General features: G+C 44.5%; 1 protein-coding gene across 1 annotated transcript in view; it reads left to right on the forward strand.

The window, feature by feature from the left end:
* ATRNL1 (attractin like 1) overlaps nucleotides 1–27685 on the forward strand; it is a 1517170-nt gene that overhangs the window by 378046 nt on the left and 1111439 nt on the right. The window contains exon 9 of the mRNA XM_033941321.1: nucleotides 10633–10816. Coding sequence (XP_033797212.1) covers nucleotides 10633–10816 — 184 coding nt within the window. The remainder of the gene's footprint in view (nucleotides 1–10632; nucleotides 10817–27685) is intronic.

Here is a 27685-nt window from a genome sequence, read left to right on the forward strand (position 1 = left end):
ATCACTCAGCTCTGGAACAACCTTACCTCTCCTCTTAGGAATCTGAGCTCCCTCCAACTCTTCCGTAAACATCTGAAAACCTGGTTATTCTCAAAAATGTAACTCCTCCTCCCTCTCTGGTTATTCTAGTCTTCTAAATTTTCTCTTCATTTTGCCTCTTCCCTCCACTGGAGTTCCTTTCTACCCTAACTCTTGTTAACCGTGTCGAGCTTTACTTATGTAGAGATGATGCGGTATACAAACCTAAGGTTTAGATTAGATTAGATTAGATTTTATAGTCTCTGCCTCCAAAGATACAGCAGTTGTACTGTACTCTCTGTATGTCAACAAATATGGGAATTCTAAACAGACTCAATTATTTAATGAGGCCTGGGAATCTTTTTGGTCTCACTTGGTTCGCTGCTTCTCTTCCGCATCATTGATTTAGTCTTCTATTTCATTGTGCATAAGGTGGTATGGATACCAGTAAAACTCCAGAGACTCAAACTATCCGCATCAAACCAATGGTTGCTTAGACTAAGTAGGCACCTTGGATCAAACTATATGTTATTCTACTGCACGCCAGTTTAACATAGTAACATAGTAGATGACGGCAGATAAAGACCCGAATGGTCCATCTAGTCTGCCCAACCTGATGAAATCTAAAAATTTTTTTTTTTTCCTTGCTATTTCTGGGCAAGAATCCAAAGCTCTGCCCAGTACTGTTCTTAGTTCTTCAAATCCAGGCCACTCTATCCTATCAATGGGCCTCTTTTACAAAGCTGGGTTACTGATGCTGCTGCGGAAATTGCATCGAGGCCCATATGAATTGAATGGGTTTTGATACATTTATCACAACATCATCGCTACTGTGACTTTGTAGCTCAATATGTTTCATTTGTCCCTAATAAGTTGATTCTGGAGAGGGAAAGAGGGTTATATAATATCGTGATTGCCACCACTGTCCATCTTATTCTTAAGAATTGGAAGCAAGCTAATAATCCGAATGTGCACCTTTGGTGGAATTCTCTGTGCCTAATTTAATAAATGTGAGGCTACTGTAGCAGATCGCTCTGGAGATTGTCAGTGTTTTCTGTCCAGGTGGTCTACTTTGCATAATTATCTAATGCAATCTACTCAGTTCCTCATTCAATATTCTTTATTGGATGTTAAAGGGGGGGAAGGATTTGCTCACTGACTTCCTTTGGTTGGCTATTATATTGTTCCTTTTTATATGTTGTTTTTCTTGAAAATGATGTTAAAAAATTTTGAACTGAAAAAAATATTATATGAGCATGTGGAGAGTGAACGTTGGAAAGTGAAACTTTATAATGAATACAATGTAGTGATTCAGAAGGAGGTAGGCAATGGTATCAATTGCAAGAATTTTGTAGCACTTTTTAACATAAACCTATTTGAAAATGACCCCAGTTTCATCAGGTTCCAGCATTTTTGATAGGGAAAATACACATTCACACTTAAGAGTCCTTTTACTGAGTGGTGGTAAAAAAAAAACAAGAAAGAAAAGTGGTCTTAGGGCACTCTTATGCAAATCTTTCTTATGCGGTATTTTTTTCCATGTCCTGAAAATGGCTGGTTTTTCCTGATTTAACAGCCATGTGCTAATTTTGCCTTTAGTGCACAACCATTAAAGAAATTAGTGCATGAGCACTTACCGACACCTATTTTGTAGACTGTAAAGGCTCACACGCTATCCTTTGCTAATCAGTTAGTGTACAGTAATATAGCTGTGCTGATTTGTGTTATCACATCCACTCTTCATCCCCAGACATGCACCCTCCGTAGCAAAATAAAACTATTTTTTTAGCATGCGTTTTTTGGGTACAGATTGCCAGTTTATTGGAGGGCGCCTCACTGTGTCCCGCAGTATGCCATTGTAAGCTGTGGTAAGTGCGCATTAGTGCTTACTGTTGTTGTTGGGTGTCATCGACTCATGCTTGAGTCTTAGCGACTTGATGAATTGCAGATCTAAAAAGAAATCGGTTTTATGCTAGTCCGGAAAGGTCCTCCAATGTGATCCCCATGGTTGTTTTCAATGTGTCCACCCATCTGATTGCAGGTCACCCTCTTTGCCTGGTTCCTTCGATCTTCCCAAACATGATGTCCTTCTCCAGTGATCTCTTTCTTCTGATGGTATGACCAAAATAAAACAGTCGTAACTTCATCATTTGGGCTTCGAGTGACATAGCCGTTTGATCTCTTCCAGAATCGATTTGTTAGTTCTGGTGGTTCACGGCACGCATGAAATCCTTCTCCATCACCAAAGCTCAAATGAGTAAATCTTCTTTCTGTCTTGTTTCCGTAGTGTCCAGCTTTCATGTCCGTAATTGACCACTGAGAAAATGAGTACATGGATAAATCTGATCTTCGTTTCAAGTGTTACCTCCTTGCCTTTGAATACTTTGTTGAGAGCCCGCATTGAAGAGCGACCAAGTGCCTACTGTAGCTTAATAAAAGGATCCCTAAGTTTCTAGCCGATTGTTTCCATTTAGCAGATGAAGAGACTTCAAACTGAATTCCTCATAAATATTTTCCTGATAGGTTTTGAAAATCAGTAAAAACAAAGAACTTGAGAATTGGAAGGGAAAAATTTTTAAAAAACAAACAAACCCCCAAGTGAAGGCATTTGTTGTTTTGACCACTTCGGCTGGTATTGTCCTTTGAAATGGGATGGGAATTAGCTGGCATGTTCATTGGCTCATGGCTTAAAAGGCCCATTTTGGATAGGTTGCTGAGAGGGAACTTGAGACATCAGTTCCCCCTGCATTTTACAAAAGGTTTTGCTGAACGCAGAGCCAAATGTAAAATACCTGGAATAACTCTGGAAATACACGGGCATTGACGGGTGCACTCAGAGGAGCAGTGATTTAAAAGAACACAAAGTGCCTGAGCTCTTAAATGAGTGTTTCTGCAACCAAGAACGTCATGGGTGTCTGGTTGCAGCAGCACAGGTGGTGGCCCCCAGTGGTGGAATCAAGATACTCCCTAAGTCCCATGACATTACCAAGATAGCAAACCCTCATGGCATCCATTCGCAAGGATCCCACACAACCCCGGATCCTTTCTCAGCTCTTACTGGGAGTTTGATGCCTGGGCTCAAAATGGCACCTCTGACTCCGTAGCAGTAATCTTACGGTGCTACTTAAAAGAAATCCAACTATAAAATAAAGGGGTTGTTTAGGGGTGTTGGGAACAAAACATGAGGTGGTGAGCTAACAATGTTGTTTTCCACTTGCCCTGTTACATAGACCCTAGGTCTAAACTGGGAGCTGTGACTTGCCTGTGCCTACAGGGATATCTTTGAAACCAAACACTGGCTCACTTTTTGAAAAGGCCAACTCTATTTTTGTGGCATTTCCAAACCGGGGTGGGTGGTGTCAGGGGTCATGGACCTGATATACCGCCTTTCTGTCATACAACCCTCATACCTCCACCATTCCCACCTTATAGTCTCTGCCTCCTAGATTTAGCAGCTTGCTAAAATCCCTCTGTGTTGATTAACTCTAAGGAGCTCTTTTATTAAGCAGTTCTACAAAGTGTCCTGTGGTATCCCCAAGGTGAACTAGAGAGTTGCGCGGGGACAGAAATCCCACCCGTCCCCACCCGTCCCCGCCAAAGTCCCACCCGTCCCCACCCGTCCCCGTGAGGAATCCCTCCGTCCCCACCCATCCCCGTGAGGAATCCCTCCGTCCCCACCCGTCCCCGTGAGGAATCCCCTCCGTCCCCACCCGTCCCCGCGAGGAATCCCCTCCGTCCCCGCCCGTCCATATAAACTTCAGAAATAGTTATTTCATTTAATTATGCTACTGAATTAAAGGCTCTGGTAGAAACCCATTTACAAATAAGCAAAAAGACTTTATTAATTTGAAAATATTAATTGGGAAGAATACATACTTTGCAAATGGGTTTCTACCAGAGCCTCTAATGTTTATAAATTTTTATCAACACAACTAATATACTACTTTATCCTGAAGCAAAATAAAAAAAAAGAAATATAATTCTTTTCCTACCTTTGTTGCCTGGTTTCTGCTTTCCTCATGTTCTCATTCAATTCCTTCCATCCACTGTCTCTCTTCCTTCTGCATCTTCCATTTGCTCTGTTACTGTGCCTCTCCCTTTCTTCCCCCTTCCAAATTGGTCTGGCACCCATCTTCTTCTCTCCGCTCCCCCATAGTCTGGCATCTGTCTTCTTCCCTGCCAGTGTCTTCTCCCTACTCTCTCTTCCCCATTTCCTTTCAGCGTCCTTCTCCCCCCCATCTTCCCCATGTCCTGTCAGCGTCCTTCTCCCCCCTCTGTCTTCCACATGTGCTTTCAGTGTCCTTCTCCCCCATGTCCTTTCAGCGTCCTTCTCCCTCTCTGTCTTCCCCATGGCCTTTCAGCATCCTTCTCCACCCACCCCCCCGTCTTCCCCATGTCCTTTCAGCGTCCTTCTCCACCCCTTTGTCTTCCCCATGTGCTTTCAGCATCCTTCTCCCCCTCTGTCTTCCACAAGTGCTTTCAGAGTCCTTCCCCCCCCGCCCTTCCCATGGCCTTTCAGCGTCCTTCTCCACCCCTTTGTCTTCCCCATGTCCTTTCAGCGTCCTTCTCCACCCCTTTGTCTTCCCCATGTGCTTTCAGCATCCTTCTCCCCCCTCTGTCTTCCACAAGTGCTTTCATATTCCTTCACCCCCCCCCCGCCCTTCCCATGGCCTTTCAGCGTCCTTCTCCACCCCTTTGTATTCCCCATGTGCTTTCAGCGTCCTTCTCCCTCCTCTGTCTTCAAGTGCTTTCAGAGTCCTTCCCCCCCTCCTCCCGTCTTCCCCATGGCCTTTCAGCGTCCTTCTCCCCACTCCTTCTCTACCGCCCCGGGTGCAGTACAGCCGGCCAGGTCCCCTTACTTTTGTGGCACTTCCCCGACCGACTGACAACAGCCCCGGTCCGACAAACCTCCCTGCCCTTAACTGCGAATCTAAATTACCTTATTACAGCTGCTGTAAGAAGATAATTTAGATTCGCGGCTACAGGGCAGGGAGGATTGTCGGACCGGGGCTGTTGTCGGTCGGTCGGTCGGGGAAGTGCCACAAAAGTAAGGGGACCTGGCCGGCTGTGCTGCAACCGGGGCGGGGTGTGGCGGGGCGGACCGCCCCCTCCCTTGGTAGCCACTCGAACCGCGAGGCTACTCTCCTCCTTACCTGCACTGCCTGCAGCACAGAGCCAAACGGAAGTCTTCCCGACGTCAGCGCTGACGTCGGAGGGAGGGAGGGCTTTGTTTAAGCCCTCCCTCCCCTCCGACGTCTCGCTGACGTCGGGAAGACTTCCGTTCGGCTCTGTGCTGCAAGCAGAGAAGGTAGGGAGAAGAGCCGCGCGACTGAGTACATCCAGCTTTGTTTAAGCCCTCCCTCCCCTCCGACGTCAGCGCTGACGTCGGGAAGACTTCCGTTCGGCTCTGTGCTGCAAGCAGAGAAGGTAGGGAGAAGAGCCGCGCGACTGAGTACATCCAGCCCCGCAGGAACCCCGCGACCCTAGGGGGCGTCCCCACGGGATCCCCGCGACCCTAGGGGGCGTCCCCACGGGATCCCCGCGACCCTAGGGGCGTCCCCACGGGATCCCCGTGACCCAAAGGGGGAACCCGCGGGATGCCCGCGGGTCCCGCGGGATTCCCGTCGTCCCCGTTCCTGTGCAGCTCTCTAAGGTGAACTAGCCTTACTGGGTCAGACCAATGGTCCATCAAGCCCAGTAGCCCGTTCTCACGGTGGCCAGTCCAGGTCACTAGTAACCTGGCCAAAACCCAAGGTGTAACAACATTCCATGCTACCAATACTGGGCAAGCAGCGGCTTCCCCCATGTCTTTCTCAATAACAGACTATGGACTTTTCCTCCAGGATCTTTCCCACACACTGAGGCCACTTTTACTGGTGCTGGTAAAAGGTAGATTATGTCTATTTTTTCAGTGACGACCATTTGCTAATTTCCCCATTAGCGTGTGACCCCTCACCTCTACCTATTACCTTCATATTAATCCTGCGCTTATCAGCACGCGGCAGTGCCCAGTTAGCATAGGTGCGCCCACTCTCTGCCCCCAAACCTCCCCCAGCACTAGAAAATAAATTTTACTTTATAGTAGAGAATGACACGGTGACAAAATTCATCACTGTTCCCATCCCCGCGGATAACTGCGGGAAATAATCCCATGTCATTTTCTAGTGTCTATTTCATCCTCTCTCCTTCTACACCAGCATTCTTCAAAGCAAAGCTTGCGGGTCAGTGGTTGTGGCCATTCATACTCTGATTCTTATTTGAGCCATGGATAATGAAGCCATTGTGACATCACTGATGTGATTGGCTCTTAGGCACTGGTGGAATGAGGCATTATGACATCACAATATCTGCTCTGGATACCAGAGACTGTCATTCTGTAGTGTCTGTTTCAGCCTCAGTCCTTCTACACCAGCATTCTTCAAAGCAAAGCTTGCGGGTCAGTGGTTGTGGCCATTCATACTCTGATTCTTATGTGAGCCAAGGATAATGAAGCCATTGTGACATCACTGATGTGATTGGCTCTTAGGCACTGGTGGAATGAGGCATTATGACATCACAATCTCAGCTTTGGAATGTTGCTACTCAACCTCGGTCCTTCTACACCAGCATTCTTCAAAGCAAAGCTTGTGGGTCAGTGGTTGTGGCCATTCATACTCTGATTCTTCCCTCTCTCTTTAAAGAATGACATGAAGATGGTTTCCCGCGGTTATCCGCAGGGACGGGAACGGTGATGAATTTTGTCACCATGTCATTCGCTACTTTATAGCATGTAGGTAGCACGTGCTGATTTTAAAACAGCATACCCTGTGGTAGTACATTTAAACCTGCAGTAAGCACGTGTTATTGCTTACTGTAGCTTAACAAAAGGACTTCTAAATGCATAAGTGTTACTGTTTACACATCAAGATGCTTCTAAAATGACCACCTGTGTAAATTGGAGATTGTCTCTCAATGGCTAGAGCATAAAGATTTATGATTCAGAAGAATGTCTGAATGGAATTCAAACTCAGTTCCTACCGCTGCCCACTTGTGTGGCAGCGGATGGATCATGTCAGCTCACTGTGCCTATTAAATGTACCTTGAGGTGGGTAACAGTAATAGCAAGAACAGTAGTGTCCCTTCCTTTGTCCCCTCTTGCTGACTTTTATCTCCAGTTTCTTATCTCTGCATGACTTGATATTGGCTTTGCTGCCTTTAGAAATCTGTGGGCAATAGCTTGGTTATAGGCTGATAATTTTGCACCGTGCTGTTCTAGAAATCACATTGCACCTCCCCGTTGTTGCTTCCTAACGTTAATTATGGTTTTCACATATCCTAACAGTTTAAATTATGTAAATCTGTGTGCAACTTTGTCTTGCACTGAGGTCCCTCCAGTAGTGGTTTATGGATTAAGGAAACATTACTGCCCTCAGGACTCCCATCATCAAAGGTTGCTGTGCTTCAGTGCATAAATATTTTCTTTTTCTTTAACGTATCTCTTTGCCATAATCCAAAATTAAAATGCAATTTGTTCCTACTGTATATAAATTGGCACATTAAAAAGTGTATTTTGTTGGTGAACCTGCTTGATGGATAAAGATGATGCAACAACATTTGTTAATAGAATTAACACACTGGACAATATTCAGTTGGCGATAGCGTTTCTTGAAAAACACTTAGGGCTCCTTTTACGAAGTTGCGCTGGCGGTTTTAGCGAACGCACCGGATTAGCGTGCGCTATAGTGCGTGCTAGCTGAAAATCTACCCCCTGCTCAAAAGGCTAGCGCACGCTCTTCCGCCCATTAAGGCCCTAACACGCCTTTGTAAAAGGAGCCCTTACTGTCGCTGGCTAGATTAGCCCAGGATATTCAGTGCTGGGCCATATTCTGGCACTGGCACTGAATATCAGGGGCTGATTTGGCCATTGCTGGGCACCAGGGTTTATGCAGGTTCTGGCCAGTGTTTAGCCGGGGTCCAATTAACTTATTTTTGCCTTTCAAAGCTGCCCCTTCCTTCCCCTTCTCAGGACAGCTATTTTCTTAAGGGAGCCGCAAGAGGCAGGAGTGGGGGGCTTCACTTCTCTCTCCAAGGACTCCCTTGGACCACCAGGGACATCAAGTAGGTGTGAGGGGGGTCATACCTATCGCGTTTATATTTTTAACCACCATCTCTGGGACCTCTGATGATGTTTTGATCGAAACACGGACCGTGTCGGGTCCTGTTACTCATTTAAGGTGATTTATTTGTGTGCAACAAATTGTTTATTGAAATAAACATTGCCTGCATCTTGTACATTTGTTCTGCAGTTTCGTCTTTTGTTTTGGTTATACCGACATACTGGTACATTAGGGTAGAGGGGTAGAACTATGTAGCCTATAGAAATAGAGACAATAAAGGGAAGAACTAGTGGATGGGACCCTCCAGCAATTAAACCCAGGTTAAAGAAGAAGGTGAGGGGAATGAGAGATGATGGCTAGGCTGTTGTTAGTGGCCATTTAATTGTTTTCTATATTAGTGTATATGTTTTATTGTTTTAAGATGGTGCAGGTTCAACCACGCATACTGCTTTGGGCAGTTTGAAGTTGTCTAGAGCAGTGTTTTTCAACCTTTTTTGGGCAAAGGCACACTTGTTTCATGAAAAAAATCACGAGGCACACCACCATTAGAAAATGTTAAAAAATTTAACTCTCTGCCTATATTGACTATATATAAAGTAATTCTCTTGAATAGGAATCAAATAAACACAAAGAAAGTATTTTATAATTACTTTATTACGAAATAAAAATTATAAAATACTTTATTCAGTGCGAAACCTGGGCCTGTTTGGCTGAACACAAAGCTGATATTCTGGCTGGAATCGAAGAAAGACACACACGTAGCTCTTCGTCAACAGCTCTCAGTCTCTCTCTGTATTTGGTTTTTATAGCATACAAAAATAGACAAATATACCCTCCATCCTTTTTATTAAACCACAATAGCAGTTTTTAGCGCAGGGAGCTGCGCTGAATGTCCAGCGCTGCTCTTGACGCTCATAGGCTCCCTGCGCTAAAAACCACTATTGCGGTTTAGTAAAAGGTGACCATATTGTAAAATATAGACAGCAGATATAAATTCAGAACTGTGCATAGTAAGTGAAGGGAAGTTTTCATCTCTGGGAATTTACCCAGTTAACTATTAAGTTATTTGGGCAAATTCCTTTGAAAACTGTGGTAATACTGCCTCCACTTTGCTAAATTTAAAATAAAATCATTTTTCCTACCTTGTCTGGTGATTTCTGGTTGCACTTTCTTCTTCTGACTGTGCATCCAATCTTTCTTCCCTTCTATCAGCCTGTATGCTTTCTCTCCTCCACACCTCATTCCCTCCCCCAACTTTTTCTTCCTCTCTCCCTGACCTTTCTTTCTTTTTTTCTGTTTCTCTTCTTTCCTTCTGTTTCCCTGCCTGCCCCCTTTCTTTCTTTCTCCCTGCCATTCCCCAAGCCACTGCCACTGCCGCTGCCATCGGGGAACAGGACCCACCAATGGATAACAGGCCCCACCAATGGATAACAGGCCCCAAAGCCGACGCCGACGCATGCTCTCCCTGACGTCAATTCTACAATCGGAGAGGAAGTTCCGCCCAGCCAGGCAGCGATTGGCTGGCCCGAACTTCCTCTCCGACTGCAGAATTGACGTCGGGGAGAAGAAGACTTATCGGCTCGATAGATTAGATCGCCAAGACAAAGTGAGTCCTGGGTGATCGACTCACTTTGCCTTGGCGAGCTACTGGCACTCCTGCCTCGGGCCCCCTGTCAGCTCCGGGCCCTGCGGCACACCAGGCAACATCTCGCGGCACACTAGTGTGCCGCGGAACAGTGGTTGAAAAACACTGGTCTAGAGAAATGTTTAATATACAGTACTCCCCTGATATTCGCAGGGGAATCCCCGCGAATACGGTTTTTAGTGGGAGGAGACAGGAGAGGGCAGCAGGAGAGATCAGCCGGAGCGCCGGCAGCAGCTCCTGATTGGTGAGGCCCGACTTTAGTGCAGGAAGAGGCAGTCGGAGCATACCGCGAGTGATTTCCTTCACTCGCCGGTGCTCCGGCTGCCCTCTCCTGTCATTCGCGGTCGAAAAACACAGCAAATGACTGGGACCGCAAATCACCGACCACGAATGACCGGGGGAGCACTGTATATGTAATACATATGGTTGGTATAAGGAGGACATTACTTTTCATCATATATGCCATGCTTTTTAATACATTACACTGTGCAGAATAGGATCAGGTTTGTTTGTTTTTTGTTTTTTTACAGAAGTTAATGGTAAAATGATTGAGCATATTTTGAGTTTTGTTGCTCTACCAATGTACATGTACCACCAAAAGAACTTGCTAGAGAATGGCTTTCCAAGTGTTTGGTTCACTGGACCAGTTCTGTAATGTATTCTTAACAATTAGCATTTTAGTTTGAGCATACTGTCAGTTTTTGTACAATACAGTAAACCTATCTGTAATTCAGCAAATCTAAGTTGACTTTGTGGTGTGACCATGCAGTGCTTCCAGAAGCCCACTGAACAGCACTGTGCATGGATGTTTTCTAGGCTTAATGACAGTACATATATGTTTCATGCATCTCTATTTCTGGGTTTGTTTTCCAGGAACCAACATTTGGCTGGTCCCAGAGACATGGGGAGCAATTGTGCAAGGTGGATATGGACACACCAGTGTGTATGACGAGATGACCAAATCTATTTATGTTCATGGCGGGTATAAAGCGTTGCCAGGGAATAAGTATGGGCTGGTGGATGACCTTTACCGATATGAAGTCAATACAAGGACATGGTATGTTAACTGGAAACCTGCATTATGCTAGTTGAAAAAGTCGCCCTATCTGAAGGTGTTGTCTCTCCACTGATGGATTCTTCTTCATTGTATGGACTTCTGAGGGGGACTGTCTCCGGAGATTTCAACTGTGCATCTTGACCCTCTTTGCTTTGTTTGTATGGCAGCAGTAATAAGCGTTTTGTTGACCATCGCTGGCATGTCTGAGCTTTGGCATTGAATATCCAGTTTATGTTGCACTGGATGGTTAAGTCGATATTTAGAATGTAACCAGCCGTGGGTTGCTGTGTTTTATGTGGTTCCACTTATGAGTTTTATTATTTATTTATTACGGTAACTTCCTTTTTCATGAAGTGATTCACCCAAAAGTGGTTACAATACATTGAGGGGAGAGTGTGGCGCAGTGATTAAAGCTACAGTCTCAGCACCCTGAGGTTGTGGGTCAAAGGGATTGAGGGGTACAGATAGGAAGTAGAGGTAGGTTAGAGGGATAGGATTAGAGGTAATTTGTAAAATTAGTCAGAGACCACTGTTCAGGCAGTGGGCTTAATGGGCCGCCGCGGGAGCGGACCGCTGGGCGAGATGGACCTCTGGTCTGCCCCAGCGGAGGCAACTTCTTATGTTCTTATGTCATCCGCTTGATCTTGGACTATGTTATCTTCCATTTCAATCTTGCAGACCCACTCATTAAACAGTACTAGTTTATCTTACCTTATTGTACCATCTCTTAAACTGTTTTGTAATGTGTCTCCTGTAGCATCCTAACAATATACCAATTGTATCTTTTTGATTTGTACTGTCTTGAACCTTCTTAGGCATTGTACGACTCATAAATCCCAGATTAGATTAGATTAGTTTGATTTTCATTTTGTTGTGTACTCTTCTTGTTTCTGTTACATGAGTGTATATCTTGGATAGTATATAATCTTTAAATATAAAATTAAAAACATCCAAACAGGCCACTTATGCACATCAAAGGCACTAGTTGAAAGGCCCACTAGGTGCTAATTCTGTAAGGTGGGGCCTAAGTGCCATAGCACTTTAGGGGGCATACACATGAGCTAGAGCATAAAGGTCCTATCTATGTGCCAACTTTGGCCAGTTAGTGCTGAAAACTGAGGCCTATATTGGACCTGCCCCTGAAATGCCTCCAAGATCACCAATTTGCGTTTTTGTGCTAACTGGTGATTTTCAGCCGGGATAACCCGTTAACCGGTCAGCAGCCTACCTGTTAACTCATTCTGAACATCAGAGGGATTGCCACCGGTACCCTGCTATGCAAGCCACACTGCAATCGATTCCTTCTACCTTACTCTCTTCCTTTCCTAAGTGCAGATGCTAGGACTTCCCATCGCTTCTCTCGTTCATCCTGGGCAATTGTGAACAAAATTGTTCCCTGTGTATTTTTTCACTCAACTGTGCCAGAGGATGTGATAAAAGCAGTTAGCGTAGTTGAATTAAAAAAAAAAGTTTAGTCAACTTGCTGACGAAAAAGTCCATAAACCTTATTAGAATAGACTTGAGGAATCCACTGCTTGTCCCTACTACCATTACCTACTTTTAGGGATCCTGCCAGGTACTTGTGACCTGGATTGGCTGTTGCTGTAAAACAGGATCGTGATCTTAATGGACCTTTGGTTAAGTCATTTACATAAGAACAGTGGCGTACCTAGGGTATGTATCACCCGGGGCCCATCATTTTTGGACACCCCCCCCCATGTAAAAAAATATTTTTTGTAATGACCATGAAACGGAATAAATGGTCAGAATTGAAACAGGCAGTGAAAATTTTCTTATATTCCAAACATAACATAACATAAATTATGTCTGAATTGTCATGACATCAGAAGTACATATGGAGTAGTTGCAGGTGATGCTTGGGACAGTTCTGATTGTGTTAGTTCGGTTTTATGTGTTTTTTGAATAGAAGGGTTTTTATTTCTTTTTGAAGGTTTTGCAGTCTGTGGTCGATGTCAATTGGTTGTAGAGTTGGGGGTCGAGTGTTGCAGCTCGAATGGCTAGGAGGTTGTCGAACAGTTTTTTTCTTTTGACGTTTTTGGTTGGAGGGTGTGTGAATGGTGCGTGAGTTCTCCTATGTCTGTTTGAAGTGGATTGAATTATTTAGCGGAAGAAATTAGTTACCCCCCTCATCCCACACACATTAATTCTCTTCCATTTTTGTTCCCATTATAAAAAACACTGATAAGTTCCCAGAAAAAAAATACATTAAAATAAGAAGTGAAAACAAAGGCCCCTACAGATGAGAACATAACATAAGAATAGCCTAACTAGGTCAGACCAATGGTCCATCATGCCCTGTAGCCCATTCTCATGGTAGCCAATCCAGGTCACTAGTACTTGGTCAAAACCCAAAGAGTAGCAACATTCCATGCTACCGATCCAGGGCAAGCAGACACTTCCCCATGTCTTAATAACAGACTATGGACTTTTCCTCCAGGAATTTGTCCAAATCTTTCTTAAAACCAGCTAAGCTATCTGCTTTTACCATAACTTCTAGCCACTTCATTTTTAAGCTTAGATCTTTCCTTCCAAACAGAGACCTTGCTAGATGTCAAATACAGCACAAGGTAACTTCACATGGACTTAGCTGTGCAGGAAATGTGAATCTCCTCATACACCCACCATATAGTGCAAAAATGTGCAAAGGTCTGGTTTTTTCTTTCGATCACTACATAGCCTAATGCCACACAAGCTGCGCTGTTACAAACATATTCTGTAGGTCAATGCTAAGGATAACAAAGTTTCCTTCCTTGGACCAGATAAACCACTGGAAGAGATCCCAAAACAACACCCAAAGACCCACTCAGTGTGTGAACCAGTTGAGTGGAGTGGACTAACTGGGGGGTGGAAATGGGCCCGGAGTTTGCTCAGCAGAATTTCCCAGACCACCTCTTCCTCTCAACACATTGACACGCTGCCACCACCAGCACTAGGAACACCTCACTGGGTAGGCCAGCTATGCTATAAACTTTATAAAACACATTATTATATTTTCTTATAAAGCACATATTTTAACTGAACTCTCTGACATTCTCAGCCTTTCCATTCACAAAAATAGAAGGAAGAAAAGTTCCCATTTCCTGCTGTCTCATGTCCCCGGCCTATACAATATTTATTTTCTGCAGACCCTTCAAAAGTCTGACCAAATCCTCGTTTCACTTGCATTATAAAGTACTGAGGATGCCATCTCTCCCCAATCCCAGGTCCTAAAGTCTAAGACAGTAGCGCAAACTAATGCTGCCAGATTCAGGAAAAAAAATTTCAATTCGATTCAGCCTATTGAATTGGTTTTTCAATTCGATTTTCCTGCCCATTTGGGTGATTTTTTTTCAAAACTCCTGGTGGGTTTTATAGCTTTTTCACCTCCTTTGGCTTCTCCTAACCACACTGGCGCTGTGGTGTAAATAAAATAAAGAAACAAAAAGGACTTTTCCTCTCTCTGTTAAATCCTAGCTCACGTTTGCAGTCCAACAACAGTTCTGGCAGGATACACATTTCAAATCTGACATATTATAATAACAAAACAGAAAATAAAATTAATTTTTCTACCTTTTGTTGTCTGGTTATATTTCAAATCTTGTTAGTCCAAGGCTCTGGTTTTCTTCTGATAACTTGCTTGCCAGGGTCTCCTTCTTTCTTCTTTCTGCATGCTAACCATCCATCTGCCAACTCTGTCCTCCCTTTCCATTTCCCTTCCCTCCCCAGGAAGTCTGGTATCTTTCCTTTTTTTCATCTCCCTCCACAGATCCACCTTTTCTTAACTACCCTTTCATCCGGCATCTTTCTCTCATTCCCCACCACCCCAGAGTCCACCATCTCTCCCTTTCTTTTCCCAATTACCCTCCTATCCAGTATCTCTATCCCTCCTCCACACCATCCCTTGTGTCCAATTTATCTCCCTTTCTGTTCCTTCCCTCCCTAAATCCCATGGTCCATCATCTCTCTCTCCTCTATTTTCAGACCCATTATTTCTTCCCCCCCCTAAAGTTTGGCATATGCACGTCTCTTTGAATACCCTCTTCCCTCTGTGTACTTCTAAACCAGGGTCCCACCTTAAAGGTCTGCCTGTCCCCCCTTGAAGGCCTGCACCCCCCTTGAAGGCCTGTCCCACCCCCTTGTAGGCCTGTTCCCCCCCCTTGTAGGCCTGTCCCCCCTTGAAGGCCTGCCTGCTTGTCCCCCCCCCTTGAAGGCCTGCACCCCCTTGAAGGCTTGCACCCCCCCCGAAGGCCTGCACCCCCCCGAAGTCCTGCACCCCCCCTTGAAGGCCTGTACCCCCCTTGAAGGCCTGCCTGCCTGTCCCCCCCTTGAAGGCCTGTCCCCCCCTTGAAGGCCTGTACCCCCCCGAAGGCCTGTCCCCCCCTTGAAGGCCTGCACTCCCTTGAAGGCCTGCACCCCCCCGAAGGCCTGCACCCCCCCTGAAGGCCTGTCCCCCCCTTGAAGGCCTGTCCCACCCCCTTGTAGGCCTGTCCCCCCTTGAAGGCCTGTCCCCCCTTGAAGGCCTGTCCCCCCCTTGAAGGCCTGCACCCCCTTGAAGGTCTGCACCCCCCCAAAGGCTTGCACCCCCCCCCCGAAGGCCTGCACCCCCCTGAAGGCCTGTCCCCCCCTTGAAGGCCTGTCCCACCCCCTTGAAGGCCTGTCCCACCCCCTTGTAGGCCTGTCCCCCCCTTGAAGGCCTGCCTGCCCCCCCTTGAAGGCCTGTCCCTCCCCCTTGAAGGCCTGCACCCCTTGAAGGTCTGCACCTCCCCGAAGGCCTGTCCCCCCCCTTGAAGGCCTGCCTCCCCCCTTGAAGGCCTGCCTGTCCTCCCCCTTGAAGGCCTGTCCCCCCTTGAAGGCCTGCCTGCCCCCCCTTTGAAGGCCTGTCCCTCCCCCTTGAAGGTCTGCACCCCCCCCTTGAAGGCCTGCCTGTCCCCCCCCTTGAAGGCCTGTCCCCCCCTTGAAGGCCTGCCTGCCTGTCACCCCCCTTGAAAGCCTGCCTGCCTGCCCGCCCGTCCCACCCTGAAGGCCTGTGACCCACTCCGAAGGACCGCTCGCCCCCCTGGCCTCCCCGCACCACCTATGAAGCAGCCGCAGCAGGATCACGACGTCAGCGATCCCTGCGCTGCTTAGGCGCTGCTTCCTGCGCCGCGGTCCTGCCCCTCCTCTGACATCAGAGGAGGGGCGAGACCGCAGCGCAGGAAGCAGCGCCCAAGCAGCTCAGGGATCGCTGACGTCGCGATCCTGCTGCGGGCTGCTTCACAGGTGGTGCAGGAAGGTCAGTGGGGCGAGCGGTCCTTCGGGGGTGGGGGGGGGACTGAACGGCAAAGCCGGGAGCACCCCCTCAGGGCTGGCACCCGGGGCGGATTCCCCTCCCGCCCCCCCCTTGGTACGCCACTGCATAAGAACATAAGAAATGCCTTCACCGGATCAGACTTTAGGTCCATCTAGACTGGCGACCTGTGCACGCGGAGGCTAAGCTAGGTGTTCCTTGATGAATACCTTGTTTACTTGTATCCCTCAATGTGATTTGCAAGAAGGTGTGCATCCAACTTGCCTTTGAATCCCAGAATGGTGGTCTCTGTCACAACCTCCTCCAGGAGAGCATTCCAAGCATCCACCACTCGCTGTGCGAAACAGAACTTCCTGACACTTGTCCTGGGTCTGCTGCCCCTCAGTTTCAGTCCATGACCTCTTGTCCGTGTCACATTTGACAATGTGAATAACGATGTTTCTTGCTCTTTTTTGTCGAATCCTTTTAGTATTTTAAAAGTCTCTATCATATCCCCTCGCAGTCTTCTCTTTTCGAGGGAGAACAATCCCAGTTTTCTGAGCCGTTCCTTGTAGCTCAGATTCTCCATACCTTTTACTAGCTTCGTGGCTCTCCTTTGCACCCTCTCCAGCAGGGTTATATCCTCCTTTTGTTTTAGTTCCCAAATTTATATGGGACAGAGCAAAATGCAATGCTGTGGTAGCCATTTGTATAGTATATCCATTGTCCTGAAGCCATACATCAAAACTCTTTTGGCTACAGTCCAATGCATGTGTTCACCTCAAATAGGGTCAAGTGGGAGGATGCTACATAAGGAAGTCAAAGTGTGGTGATGGTTTGTTTCCAGTAGCCTCATTGTTGGTGAAATCATTGTCGCTATCTATGGGGATCAGAAGGGAAAGCTTTGCTTTCTCATTAGCATGTAAAGTGAGTGGGAATCTCCAGCTGACATTTGAGAAATGTAATTGTCTCAGATTAAGTGCCTGATTAATTAATTGATCATCAGGTCATAAAATACAGCATGTGGTGGTGTGCTAGGTCTGATAAAACAATAAAGTTGGGTGAGTGTAAAATGATTTGCATGCATTGATGCAAACATGGTTTATTTATTTTGTTCAGGCACATTAACTCTGTTTGGCTGCAAGAACTTCACACCTGACCTACAGAAGAACTTTCAATTCTGAGATCCTATGGATGATTCCATCATGAGGATTATTGACGCTTGTTTTAGAAAATATTTTGGTATTATCATGTAATAAGCAATGCATTTGTGTGCAAAAGTATAACAGGTGCAGAAGATTGAACATCTGTTTAGTTAGTACTTTGTAATAGCTCCTTTGGCAGAAATAACAGCTCGCAAGCAATCTCTGAGGCCAAATAAGAGTCTTTGTGTTCTTTCTTTGGGAACTTTTTCCCACTCTTCCTTTTAGAATTTTTTAGCTCAGGAATATTTTTAGATTTCATCGTAATCATGTTTGTGATCTCCCCATAGATTTGCAGAGTAGGAAGGAGGGGGAGTGAGGCTTCTGGACTGTCTGATCCTGACCTTTTGTCCTGGTTGTTGATGTTACTGGAACAAACTGGCAGTAGCAGGTATTTAAAGTACAGACTGCTGTAGTCAGTTGGAAGAAGTCAAGTGAAGAGGGTCTATAGAGAGTGTAGAAGGAAGAGAGGGTAGGTGTGGCTCTTCGATCGTTTAAACTCTGGTCTTGATGCATCATCAAAGTGACCCAGTAATAGCAGCTTTTTGCCATGTCTCAAACTCAAACCCTTTGCAGGGCCACATTTTGGATTTGTAGGTTCTTGTTGGAGGGCGTTAGAAAAAATAGTTATTGTCTTATTAAAGAAATGACAATTTTGATTGAGGTAAAACTCTTTATAGTTTATAAATCTTTCCTTTTAGCTAAGTCTTAATAATATTTATTTATTAATTTTAAAAATTTACTGTTTAAAATTAAGCGGTTTACATAATTTACATACATAATATAAAAATAAACACATGATAAAAACAAGTACATAATAAAATAGACATGTGATAAAATAAATGTACAAACGATCCTCAGAAAGATATAATTTGGATTCTAAAGATCGTAGATAGTTCATCAATTTTACTAGAGATAGCTAGAAAAAGGCTTCTACAAATATCTGCGTCTTAAGTAATTTTCTAAACCTGCCCTTTTCACAGCAATTTCATATCTGACCCACCAAGGAGTTCCATAACTTAACTCCTGCACAACAGAAAGTCATTTTACCAGTCTCGACAAGTCTTGGATTCACAGACGTCCTCAGTAAAGCTAAATTCTCAGAACGCAAAGATCTTTTTTGTGTATAATATTGTAATTTATAGCTAAAGAGACATATGATCAAGAAACTGTTTTATTTTACTTTTGTGATTATGATAAACATACTGAGGCTGCATGTGGCCTCCGGGCCGCAAGTTTGAGACCACTGGTATATAATATACAGGTCTCCTTTACTACTGTTTTTGAGGAAAGCTCAAAGTTCCATTCTTTTATAGTAGTTGGAGGGGGGCAAGTTTAGAAATTAGCTGACAGTATGAATGTGGTTTCGGAGAAGAAGCCTGATTGAGCCAGGAACTTGCCACTAACTATGGAAAAGAAGATGATATCCTATCGTACTTTCATCATTCTCACTTCATCGTCCTTGTTCAATCCACCATCCTCTCTAGACTGGATTATTGCAACTCCATCTATTTAAGCCTAACTAAAAAAAAACAAAAAACTCCATAGACTTCAGCTAATCCAGAACGCCGCAGCCAAGCTTATTTTCGCAAAAGGCAAGTTCGACCACGTTTCCCCACTTCTGTCCAAACTTCACTGGCTCCCAGTTCACTCCAGAGTCCTCTTTAAATGTGCCTGTTTAGCCTTCAAGATTCTACATGGCATCCTCCCTCCTGTTATCCCACTCTTCTCGAATTCCTCTAATCCTAATTCCACTAGATCCTCCCAAAAATTGAAACTATCATTCCCCTCTACAAAAGGTATATCCCGCGTAGGAAAACTAGGAACATCCCTCCCCTTTAGAACCACAGAACTCTGGAATAACCTCACATCCCCGCTCAGAGTTTCAAGTTCCCTCCAATCCTTCCTCAAACACCTGAAAACTTGGCTCTTTTCAAAAATCTAACACTTCCCGCTTTTTGGTTCCCTGTCCCTCTTTATCTTCCTAGCTCCTTTCCTATAACCCTTCATTGTAGCTCCTTTTCAACCTAACCCTGTAAACCGTGCCGAGCTCTACGCTTGTGGAGATGGCGCGGTATAGAAACTTAAGGTTTAGTTTAGTTTAGAGTCTACTCAGTTGGAAGTGAGTCTAGAGCAGGGGTTCTCAACACAGTCTTAAGGACACATCAAGCTAGTCGGGTTTTCAGGATACCCACAATGAATATGCATGAGATAGATTTGCATACAATGGAGAGCAGCATATGCATATTTATCTCATGCACATTCATTGTGAATATCATGAAAACCAGAGTGGCTTGGTATGTCCTGAGGACTGGATTGAGAACCCCTGGTCTAGAGAAAGGATGTCTCAAGATGCTGGTTTGATCATTCACTGGGCATTAAACATAGGAGAATTAAACTGTCTCTAGTTGTGGTTACTGGTAGTGGCTCATCTTGTGAACCAGTCCTAATAGCCTCTGATTTTTTTCTAGGTATTTGGAGGCTGAAGGAGATTTTCTATTAAAATCCCTGTTGAAGAAACTATTCTTCATGTATGACTGATTGTAGCCAAGATTGACATTACTTTATCAGGGGTTATGACAACTTTGTAAGGAAGAAAATGTTGATGCCCCTGTACAGGTTGTTGGTGTGGCCCCACTTGCAGTATTGTGTTCAGTTTTGGAGACTGTATCTGGCGAAGGATGTAAGAAGACTTGAAGCGGTTCAGAGGAGGGTAATGAAAATGATAGGAGGCTTGCACCAGAAGACGTATGAGGAGAGACTGGAAGCCCTGAATATGTATACCCTAGAAGAAAGGAGGGACAGGGGAGATATGATTCAGATGTTCAAATACTTGAAAGGTATTAACGTAGAACAAAATCTTTTCCAGAGAAGGGAAAATGGTAAAACCAGAGGACATAATTTGAGGTTGAGGGGTGGTAGATTCAGGGGCAATATTAGGAAATTCTACTTTACGGAGAGGGTAGTAGATGCCTGGAATGCGCTCCCGAGAGAGGTGGTGGAGAGGAAAACGGTAATGGAGTTCAAAAAAGCGTGGGATGAACATAGAGGATCTAGAATAAGAAAATAATATTAACCATTGAACTAAGGCCAGTACTGGGCAGACTTGCACGGTCTGTGTCTGTATATGGCTGTTTGGGGGAGGATGGGCTGGGGAGGGCTTCAATGGCTGGGAGGGTGTTGGAACCAAAGCACAGTATTGGTTAGAGCTTTGGATTCTTGCCCAGAAAGAGCTAAGAAGAAAAAATTAAAAAAATTTAAAATGAATCAGGTTGGGCAGACTGGATGGACCATTCGGGTCTTTATCTGCCATCATCTACTATGTAAATTTTTTCTGGTGGAGATATTACCAAATGTAAGGTTTTGGAAATTTATTTATTTATTTATTTTTTTTTAATTTGGGCCAACCAAATAAGGTGTTAGAGGTGCATGCAAAGAAGATTGAGGAAGGGAGCAAAGGGGCAGAAGTGGAAAGAAGGAATAAAGGAAAGAGTGGTGAGGAGAAGAGAAGTGCAAAGAGGAATGTGTAGAGGGAGAGAAGGGAAAGAGGTGGCAGATAAGGGAATTATGGAGAGATGGAGAAGAGTGAGTGGAGCAGAAGAATGTACAAGGAGGCAGAAGCAAGGATGTGTGTGTTTGTGAGAGCAGAAGGGAGTGAGAGGAGAATGGAAGAATATAGGAAAGATATTTTGAGATAGGGAGGTGGAGAGAAGGGGAAGAGAGACATTTTTGTGCCCACCCACTTGGGTCTCAGGCCCACCCTTAATTGGAAGTCTGACTATGCCACTGTATAGGGGGGTCACGGCCGATTCAGAGTGGCCAGTTCAGTGTGGCTGCTTCAGTACTGAATCAGCTGCGATTCATGGTCTCTGTCATCTGTACCTCTCTCTTCCTCTGTCCCCAGTCCAGCATGTCTCCTCCTGAGGTTCTCCACCACTAGTCCCATAGTTCGACTTCTCTCCCATGAATTGCAGGCCAACATGCTCTGAATTGTAGGCATTTAACCCTCCCCCTCTCCTCCCATTCTACTCGATTTAGCATGGGGGCAATGCCTCCCTACACCCCCCTAAAATTCAACCCACTCCCTGTCCTCCCTGGGTCCCATCTCTTCTCAGAATGGCACTTTACCATAACTTTCCTTCTCCAATGCTCGTCTTCTCTTGGAATGGAACGATTCATTATGGCTGCAACGAAACGTCCCTTGATGAACTGGCCGTGATGATTTGTCCCATTCTGTGACAGGGTATCTCTTTCTTTGGCTTCTGATAGTCTTGGCTCTCAATTTGAGGTTTGTTTGTTGTTGGTTTTTTTGACACACTGACTTCCATTTGAAAAATAGTGAAGATATCTGGAATAGGGTGTTGATTAAGGGCAATTTGTATTTAGAGTCTAAATTGGAAAAGTTGCAAAAAAAGACTATAAAACCAGTAATTAACATTTTCTTGAATTTTCCATTTTGTTCTATAATATCCACTGTGAAATGTTGAAGCAATATTTAATTGATATACCTTATTTTGATCCCCAGTCTCTGCCAGGAATTGAGAAGGCTAATTATATTCTTGGCTCTGTAAATCGCTTTATTTCCTTGGAGGGCTCATCCTGTTCGGGGATAGGGCATTTAACAGAGATTCTTCAGACTCAATTAAATGTCTACCAACTTGGAGTATGGTAGTTGTTTCTTTTAGGAAAGTCTGATAGGTGTTTTGTTTTAAAATCTTTTTTTTTTTTTTCAATGGACATTTAACAACTTTCTACAGTATTAACATAAAATATTAGGAATGGGCAGCCAGAACATTTGTGTTTCCTGTGTTGTTTCAGGGAATGTTACATACATTGCTTTGAATTTTGAATAAGCGATCAATCAAATTTATATTAAACTTGAAACTTGAACTTGAACTTGCTATACTGGGACAAGACAAAAGGGCCATGAAGCCCAGTATCCTAGGAATAAGCAGATTTTCCTAAGTCCATCTTAATAATGGCTTATTGATGTTTATGAAATTATCCAAACTTTTTTTTTTAAACCCTGCTAAGCTTAACTGCTTTCACCACATTCTCCAGAAACGGATTCCTGAGTTTAATTACTGTATATACGCGAATATAAACCTAGATTTTTGGTTCAAAAATGGGGGTCTCCGCTTCTATTCAAGTCTTCCCCCTCACAGACCCATCGCAGGCTTCTTCTCAGGCCCTACCTTAAGCCCTGCAGGTCCAGCAATGAGTCAGTGTAAGAACGATGCTCCTATGCTCCTGCCCTGTTTAGTCTCACTACTCAAAATAGCTGACCTGAGTTCCCACAGTGGTTGCTATGTTTATTTACCACCTTTTCATGAAGAGATTTACCCAAAGTGGTTACAATACAATACAATGAATAGTAATCAGTACTCAGGTATTTTTCCCATCTGTCCCAGCAGGCTCATAATCTAACTATGGAACTTGGGACAATGGAGGAATTAAGTGACTTGTCCAGAGTCACAAGGAACAGGCTGGGATTGAACTCAGTTTGCTGAGGCAGCAACTCTGTTCACTAGGCCACTCGCCCCCATAGTAACCTCGCAAGACTGGCGTGAATTAGGTTTACATTGATGCCCCTGTATAAGACCCTGGCGATACCTCATTTAGAATATTGTCTGCAATTCTGGAGGTCACACCTTCAAAAAGATATTAAAAGGATGGAATCGGTCCAGAGGAAGGCTACTAAAATGGTGCGTGGTCTTCGTCATAAGACATATGGGGACAGACTTAAAGATCTCAATATGTGTACTTTGGAGGAACCAGGTGAATCACTGGAATGGTGTCTCAGGGTGAGGAAGGATCTATACTTCTACTAAGACTAAGGGCTCCTTTTACTGAGGTGCGCTAGCGTTTTTAGCGCACGCACGAAATTACCACGCGGTATGCTTCTAGAATAACGCCAGCTCAATGCTGGCGTTAAGGTCTAGCGCACGGGGCATTTTAGCGCGTGCTCTTCCGTGCATTAAGGCCGTAACACACCTTTGTAAAAGGAGCCCTAAATATCTTAATAAAAAATTTGGCCCGCAACTTAGCCTGTGTTTATCTTTTCAGCCTTATAGGGAAGTCATCCCATCCCTTTTATCATTTTCGTCACCCTTTTCTGTACTTTTTCTAATTTTCAGATGCGACAGCTAGAATTGCACACAGTATTCGAGGTGTGGCCATACCATAGAGCAATACAAGGGCATTACAATATTTTGTTTGGCCATTTTGCCATTACGGAAGCAAAGCCTTTTGTGCTCTTTTGAAAGAGTGTGCATTGTTGTTGGCAAATGAAAAAAAATAAATCAAAATATAAGCTAATGTTTATATATTCATTCATTTTTCTATACTGTTTTTCCAGCAGAGCTCAGAACGTTTTACATGAATTTATTCAGGTACTGAAGCATTTTCCCTGTCTGCCCCAGTGGGCTCACAATCTATCTCAGGGGTGTCAAAGTCCCTCCTCGAGGGCCAGAATCCAGTCGGGTTTTCTGGATTTCCCCAATGAATATGCATTGAAAGCAGTGCATGCAAATAGATCTCATGCAGATTCATTGGGGAAATCCTGAAAACCCGACTGGATTCTGGCCCTCGAGGACCGACTTTGACACCTGTGATCTATCTAATGTACCTGGGGCAATGGGGGGATTAAGTGACTTGCCCAGGGTCACAAGGAGCAGTGTGGGTTTGAACCCACAACCTCAGGGTGCTGAGGCTGTAGCTAAAGGAGATGTAAATCAAATAAATTACAAACTAAGGGCACGATTCTCAAAACTTTAACGCGGTCTCGAAACTGTTTTCTGGCGGTTTTGCCTGCATGTATTTTAGCGGCAGATTCTCAAAATGGATTATCTCTGTCTTTAGCGAGGTTTCAAGCAGTCTCCAACAATGGCATGCAAATGTGCTATTTAACATTGAAATGAGCCCTCCGAAAGATTCTTAAAAATTGCTGAGGCATTTTCAAAGAGTGGCACCAGCTTATGGCGACAAAAACCAGCAACTGGTCCAGGGGTACCACCAGCACTTGTGTTTTGACTGTACCTATTGGAAAAAAAAAAAAGTGTATCTATATTTTATAAGTGGAGGGTAGTAAAATCTTTGAGTTTATGGAAGAGACAGGCATGTTTCATGTGCGCTTGTTAAAAGCCAACTTTTCTTCTTGAGTGTGTGCATGATACCCTTATCTTGTGTGTTTCTGGCTGTGGGTCATGATTAATAAATTAGACATAAAACCAATTACAAGATTTACCTGAATTATTAGTTTTTTTGTAGAGAAAGGCAGGGCATGTTTTATGCGCGATTGATAAAAGTCGACGCAACTTCTCCCCTCCCATTCGGCCAATAGCTCTTGTATGCCTATGATTGACACACCTCTTACGGCTTATATGGCGTCACTGATGCTTTACGGCAGGGAAGATCCACAAAGCATGCTGAGATTTGTGCCGCCAATTCCAGTAGTTTAGAAGCGTTTCTGACCCGTGTGTCGCGCGCATGTGACGTAATCATATTCTATGCTCAAACAACGCCCGTGCTGATTGCATTGTGTTGCTTTCCAGTGACATGCATACATTCATGCCTCTTTCCTTGTATATTGCGCATATGCCAGTCAGCGACTTGATGCGTCTCGCTGCATGTAAATTGAGCAAATCTCCCCCCGCTGTTTGGCGACATCGTTTGCATGTGAAATTTTTGGAGAATGTCTTGTTTTTTTTTTTTTTTTTTTTTACGGCCTCTCTTACAAAGCCACGCTAGTGGCTGCGCTGAGCTAATGGCCCCGTAGCCCATTGAGATTTAAAGGGCTTCGGGGCTGTTGCTTTGCGGCTTTGTAAAAGTGGACGTTAATGTTGAAACATTTTTTAAAATTTTCAAGATCACACAAAATCCAACATATCAGCAACAAATACAGCACTCACTCAGCCCCCCCCCCCCCCCCAAACTCATGCATTACAGAAGCAAAAATGCCATGGATCCATAAGGCCATACGACACATTTGTAAAATAGGAACCCAGGAATCTGGATTCTTATAATCCCCAGATCCCACCAGCCAGAGCTGGCCTAGAGACCCACCACTGTCAATAACCCCCCCCCCAACAATGACAGAAAAAATAGTACAACAATCAGGAATAACACCCCCCCCAGTCAAAATACCTAAGATAAACAGCCCATCCTGCGAGCTATTCCTATCCCAGAAGGTACCACCTAACCCTATGAATCACAGCCTGCAAGCCACCCCACAAAAGTCCCAGAACCCCCATCTATCCATCCCCAGGTTGCGTCCAACCCCCACAAAACACCCCATCAAGCATACCAATTCACACTCTACTACCCTCCCAGCTTGGTCAGAAGATGATTACGTCCTTTAGGATGCAAAATGCAAAGATAGGGATCCCAAATGCAAAAGCGCTGGCCCCCCTTCCAAGAGCCCTTCGCATCTCTAGCTTCCCAACAAGCCAACTGATGAACATCGGCACGCCACAACCAGTACCCAGGAGGCTCACTAGATGGCTAGGATTTCAAAATACTTTTCTGAGCCTCCAGACTTAGTTTGCAACATAACAAGCTACGACCTTAGGTCCATACACCCCAGGTAATTCGCTCTCACAACGGCTGCGTTTTTTTAACGTGGATTTTTGAGAATCTTGCCTTAAATATATACCAGGGGTCTCAAAGCCCTCCTTGAGGGCCGCAATCCAGTTGGGTTTTCAGGATTTCCCCAATGAATATGCATTGAAAACAGTGCATGCACATAGATCTCGTGCATATTCAAGTTTCAAGTTTATTAAATTTTTACTATACCGACTATCAGCAAATATCTAGCCGGTTTACAAGTTAAAATAAGATAAAAAAAAATAAAATTAATACAATTTACAAAATAATTGAAAAGAAAAAAGAAGGGGGATTGTGAACATTTAGACTTTAACTGGACATACTGGAAAGTGATGGTAGGGAAAAGAAGTGGAAGGGGAAAAAATACATAGTTCAATAAAAAAAAAAAAAGGAAAGGGAGGGATGAAACATAAGGAATGGGATCGCTTCCTAAAAGCGGTTGAGGTATTGAAGAATAAATTATATTTGGGAGCAGGAAAACGCGTCTTGGAATAAGAAAGTTCTTAATTTAGCCTTAAATTTGTCAATTGATGTCTCGTGACGAACGTGGGATGGCCATAGGGTAGGAGCGACTACGGAAAAGTTGGTCTTTCTCGTATAGAAGAAATCTTTGATTGTGGGAACAGATAGCAGGTTTTGATTGGCTGATCTAAGGGTCCATGATGAGCAGTAGGGGATGAGAAGTTTATCTAGAAAAGAGGGTTGGGGGAAGAATCTAATTTTGAAGACTAGCATAATTGCTTTATATGTGATTCGATGGGTTATAGGTAGCCAATGAGCTTCTTTCAGGAGAGGTGTAACATGGTCATATTTTCCTAATTTGGTCATTGAGGAAATCCTAAAAACCTGACTCAAGAAGGGACTGTGAGATCTCTGATATATACTATAAGTGTATAAAGGAGCTTAGATCCATCTGTTGGTATGTGAGTGGCCATAGGTCAAAGTGCAGAGGTTAAACATTGTGAAATATAGCCCTTTGCTACACAGAAATATCATGAAAGATCAAAGGCGCTTTCCTTTCAGTTTACTAAACTGCTACTTCAATTAACTTTCTTGTTAGAGATCTGGCTGCCTCTTGTAGGCAGTTTCATACCTCTGTGGTTTATTGCAGTTCATGAGCGTTGCTTTGTGTCTCTGACCTTTACATTGTAAAATCAAGCTACATCTCTCAGAACATTTTCTTCTTTCACTTTAAGATTTGCCCGCTGGCATTACTGGCTTCGGTTTAGGCATGCAAGTTTTGCTATGAAGTTAGCTCACGAGAAATGTTAAGAAATGCTGAGCTTGATCTGACGACGGAGCCCTTTATTCTTTAAATGTCATTGGCTTTGGGCAATCTGGCAACATTGACAGAATGATTTCCCTTCGTCCCCCATTGCTCCTTCTATCTTCCGCCGCGGGATCACTCGCGCTCTTGTGCCTTTGTGCCCTAACGAAATTTGTGGCACTGTTTTGGAAGAGTTTTCGGATGCCCCCATCCTAACACTATTTCCAAACTGAAGGCTAGCTTTCTATTTCAGCAAGTATTCAGCAGTACAGTGTAAAGCAGGGCTGCCCAAGTCCGGTCCTCGAGATCTACTGGCAGGTCAGGATTTCAGGATATCCACAATGAACATGCATGAGAGAGATTTGCATACCAGGAAGGCGGTGCAGGCAAATCTCTCTCATGCATGTTCATTGTGGATATCCTGAAATCCTGGCCTGCCAGTAGATCTCGAGGACTGGAATTGGGCAGCCCTGGTGTAAAGTATTGGAGCTGTTTGCTAACCGAGTTTCTGTGTTGGAACAACAGAGCTT

Source organism: Geotrypetes seraphini, chromosome 4 (genome assembly GCF_902459505.1).
Source record: "Geotrypetes seraphini chromosome 4, aGeoSer1.1, whole genome shotgun sequence".
Taxonomy (NCBI): Eukaryota; Metazoa; Chordata; class Amphibia; order Gymnophiona; family Dermophiidae; genus Geotrypetes; species Geotrypetes seraphini.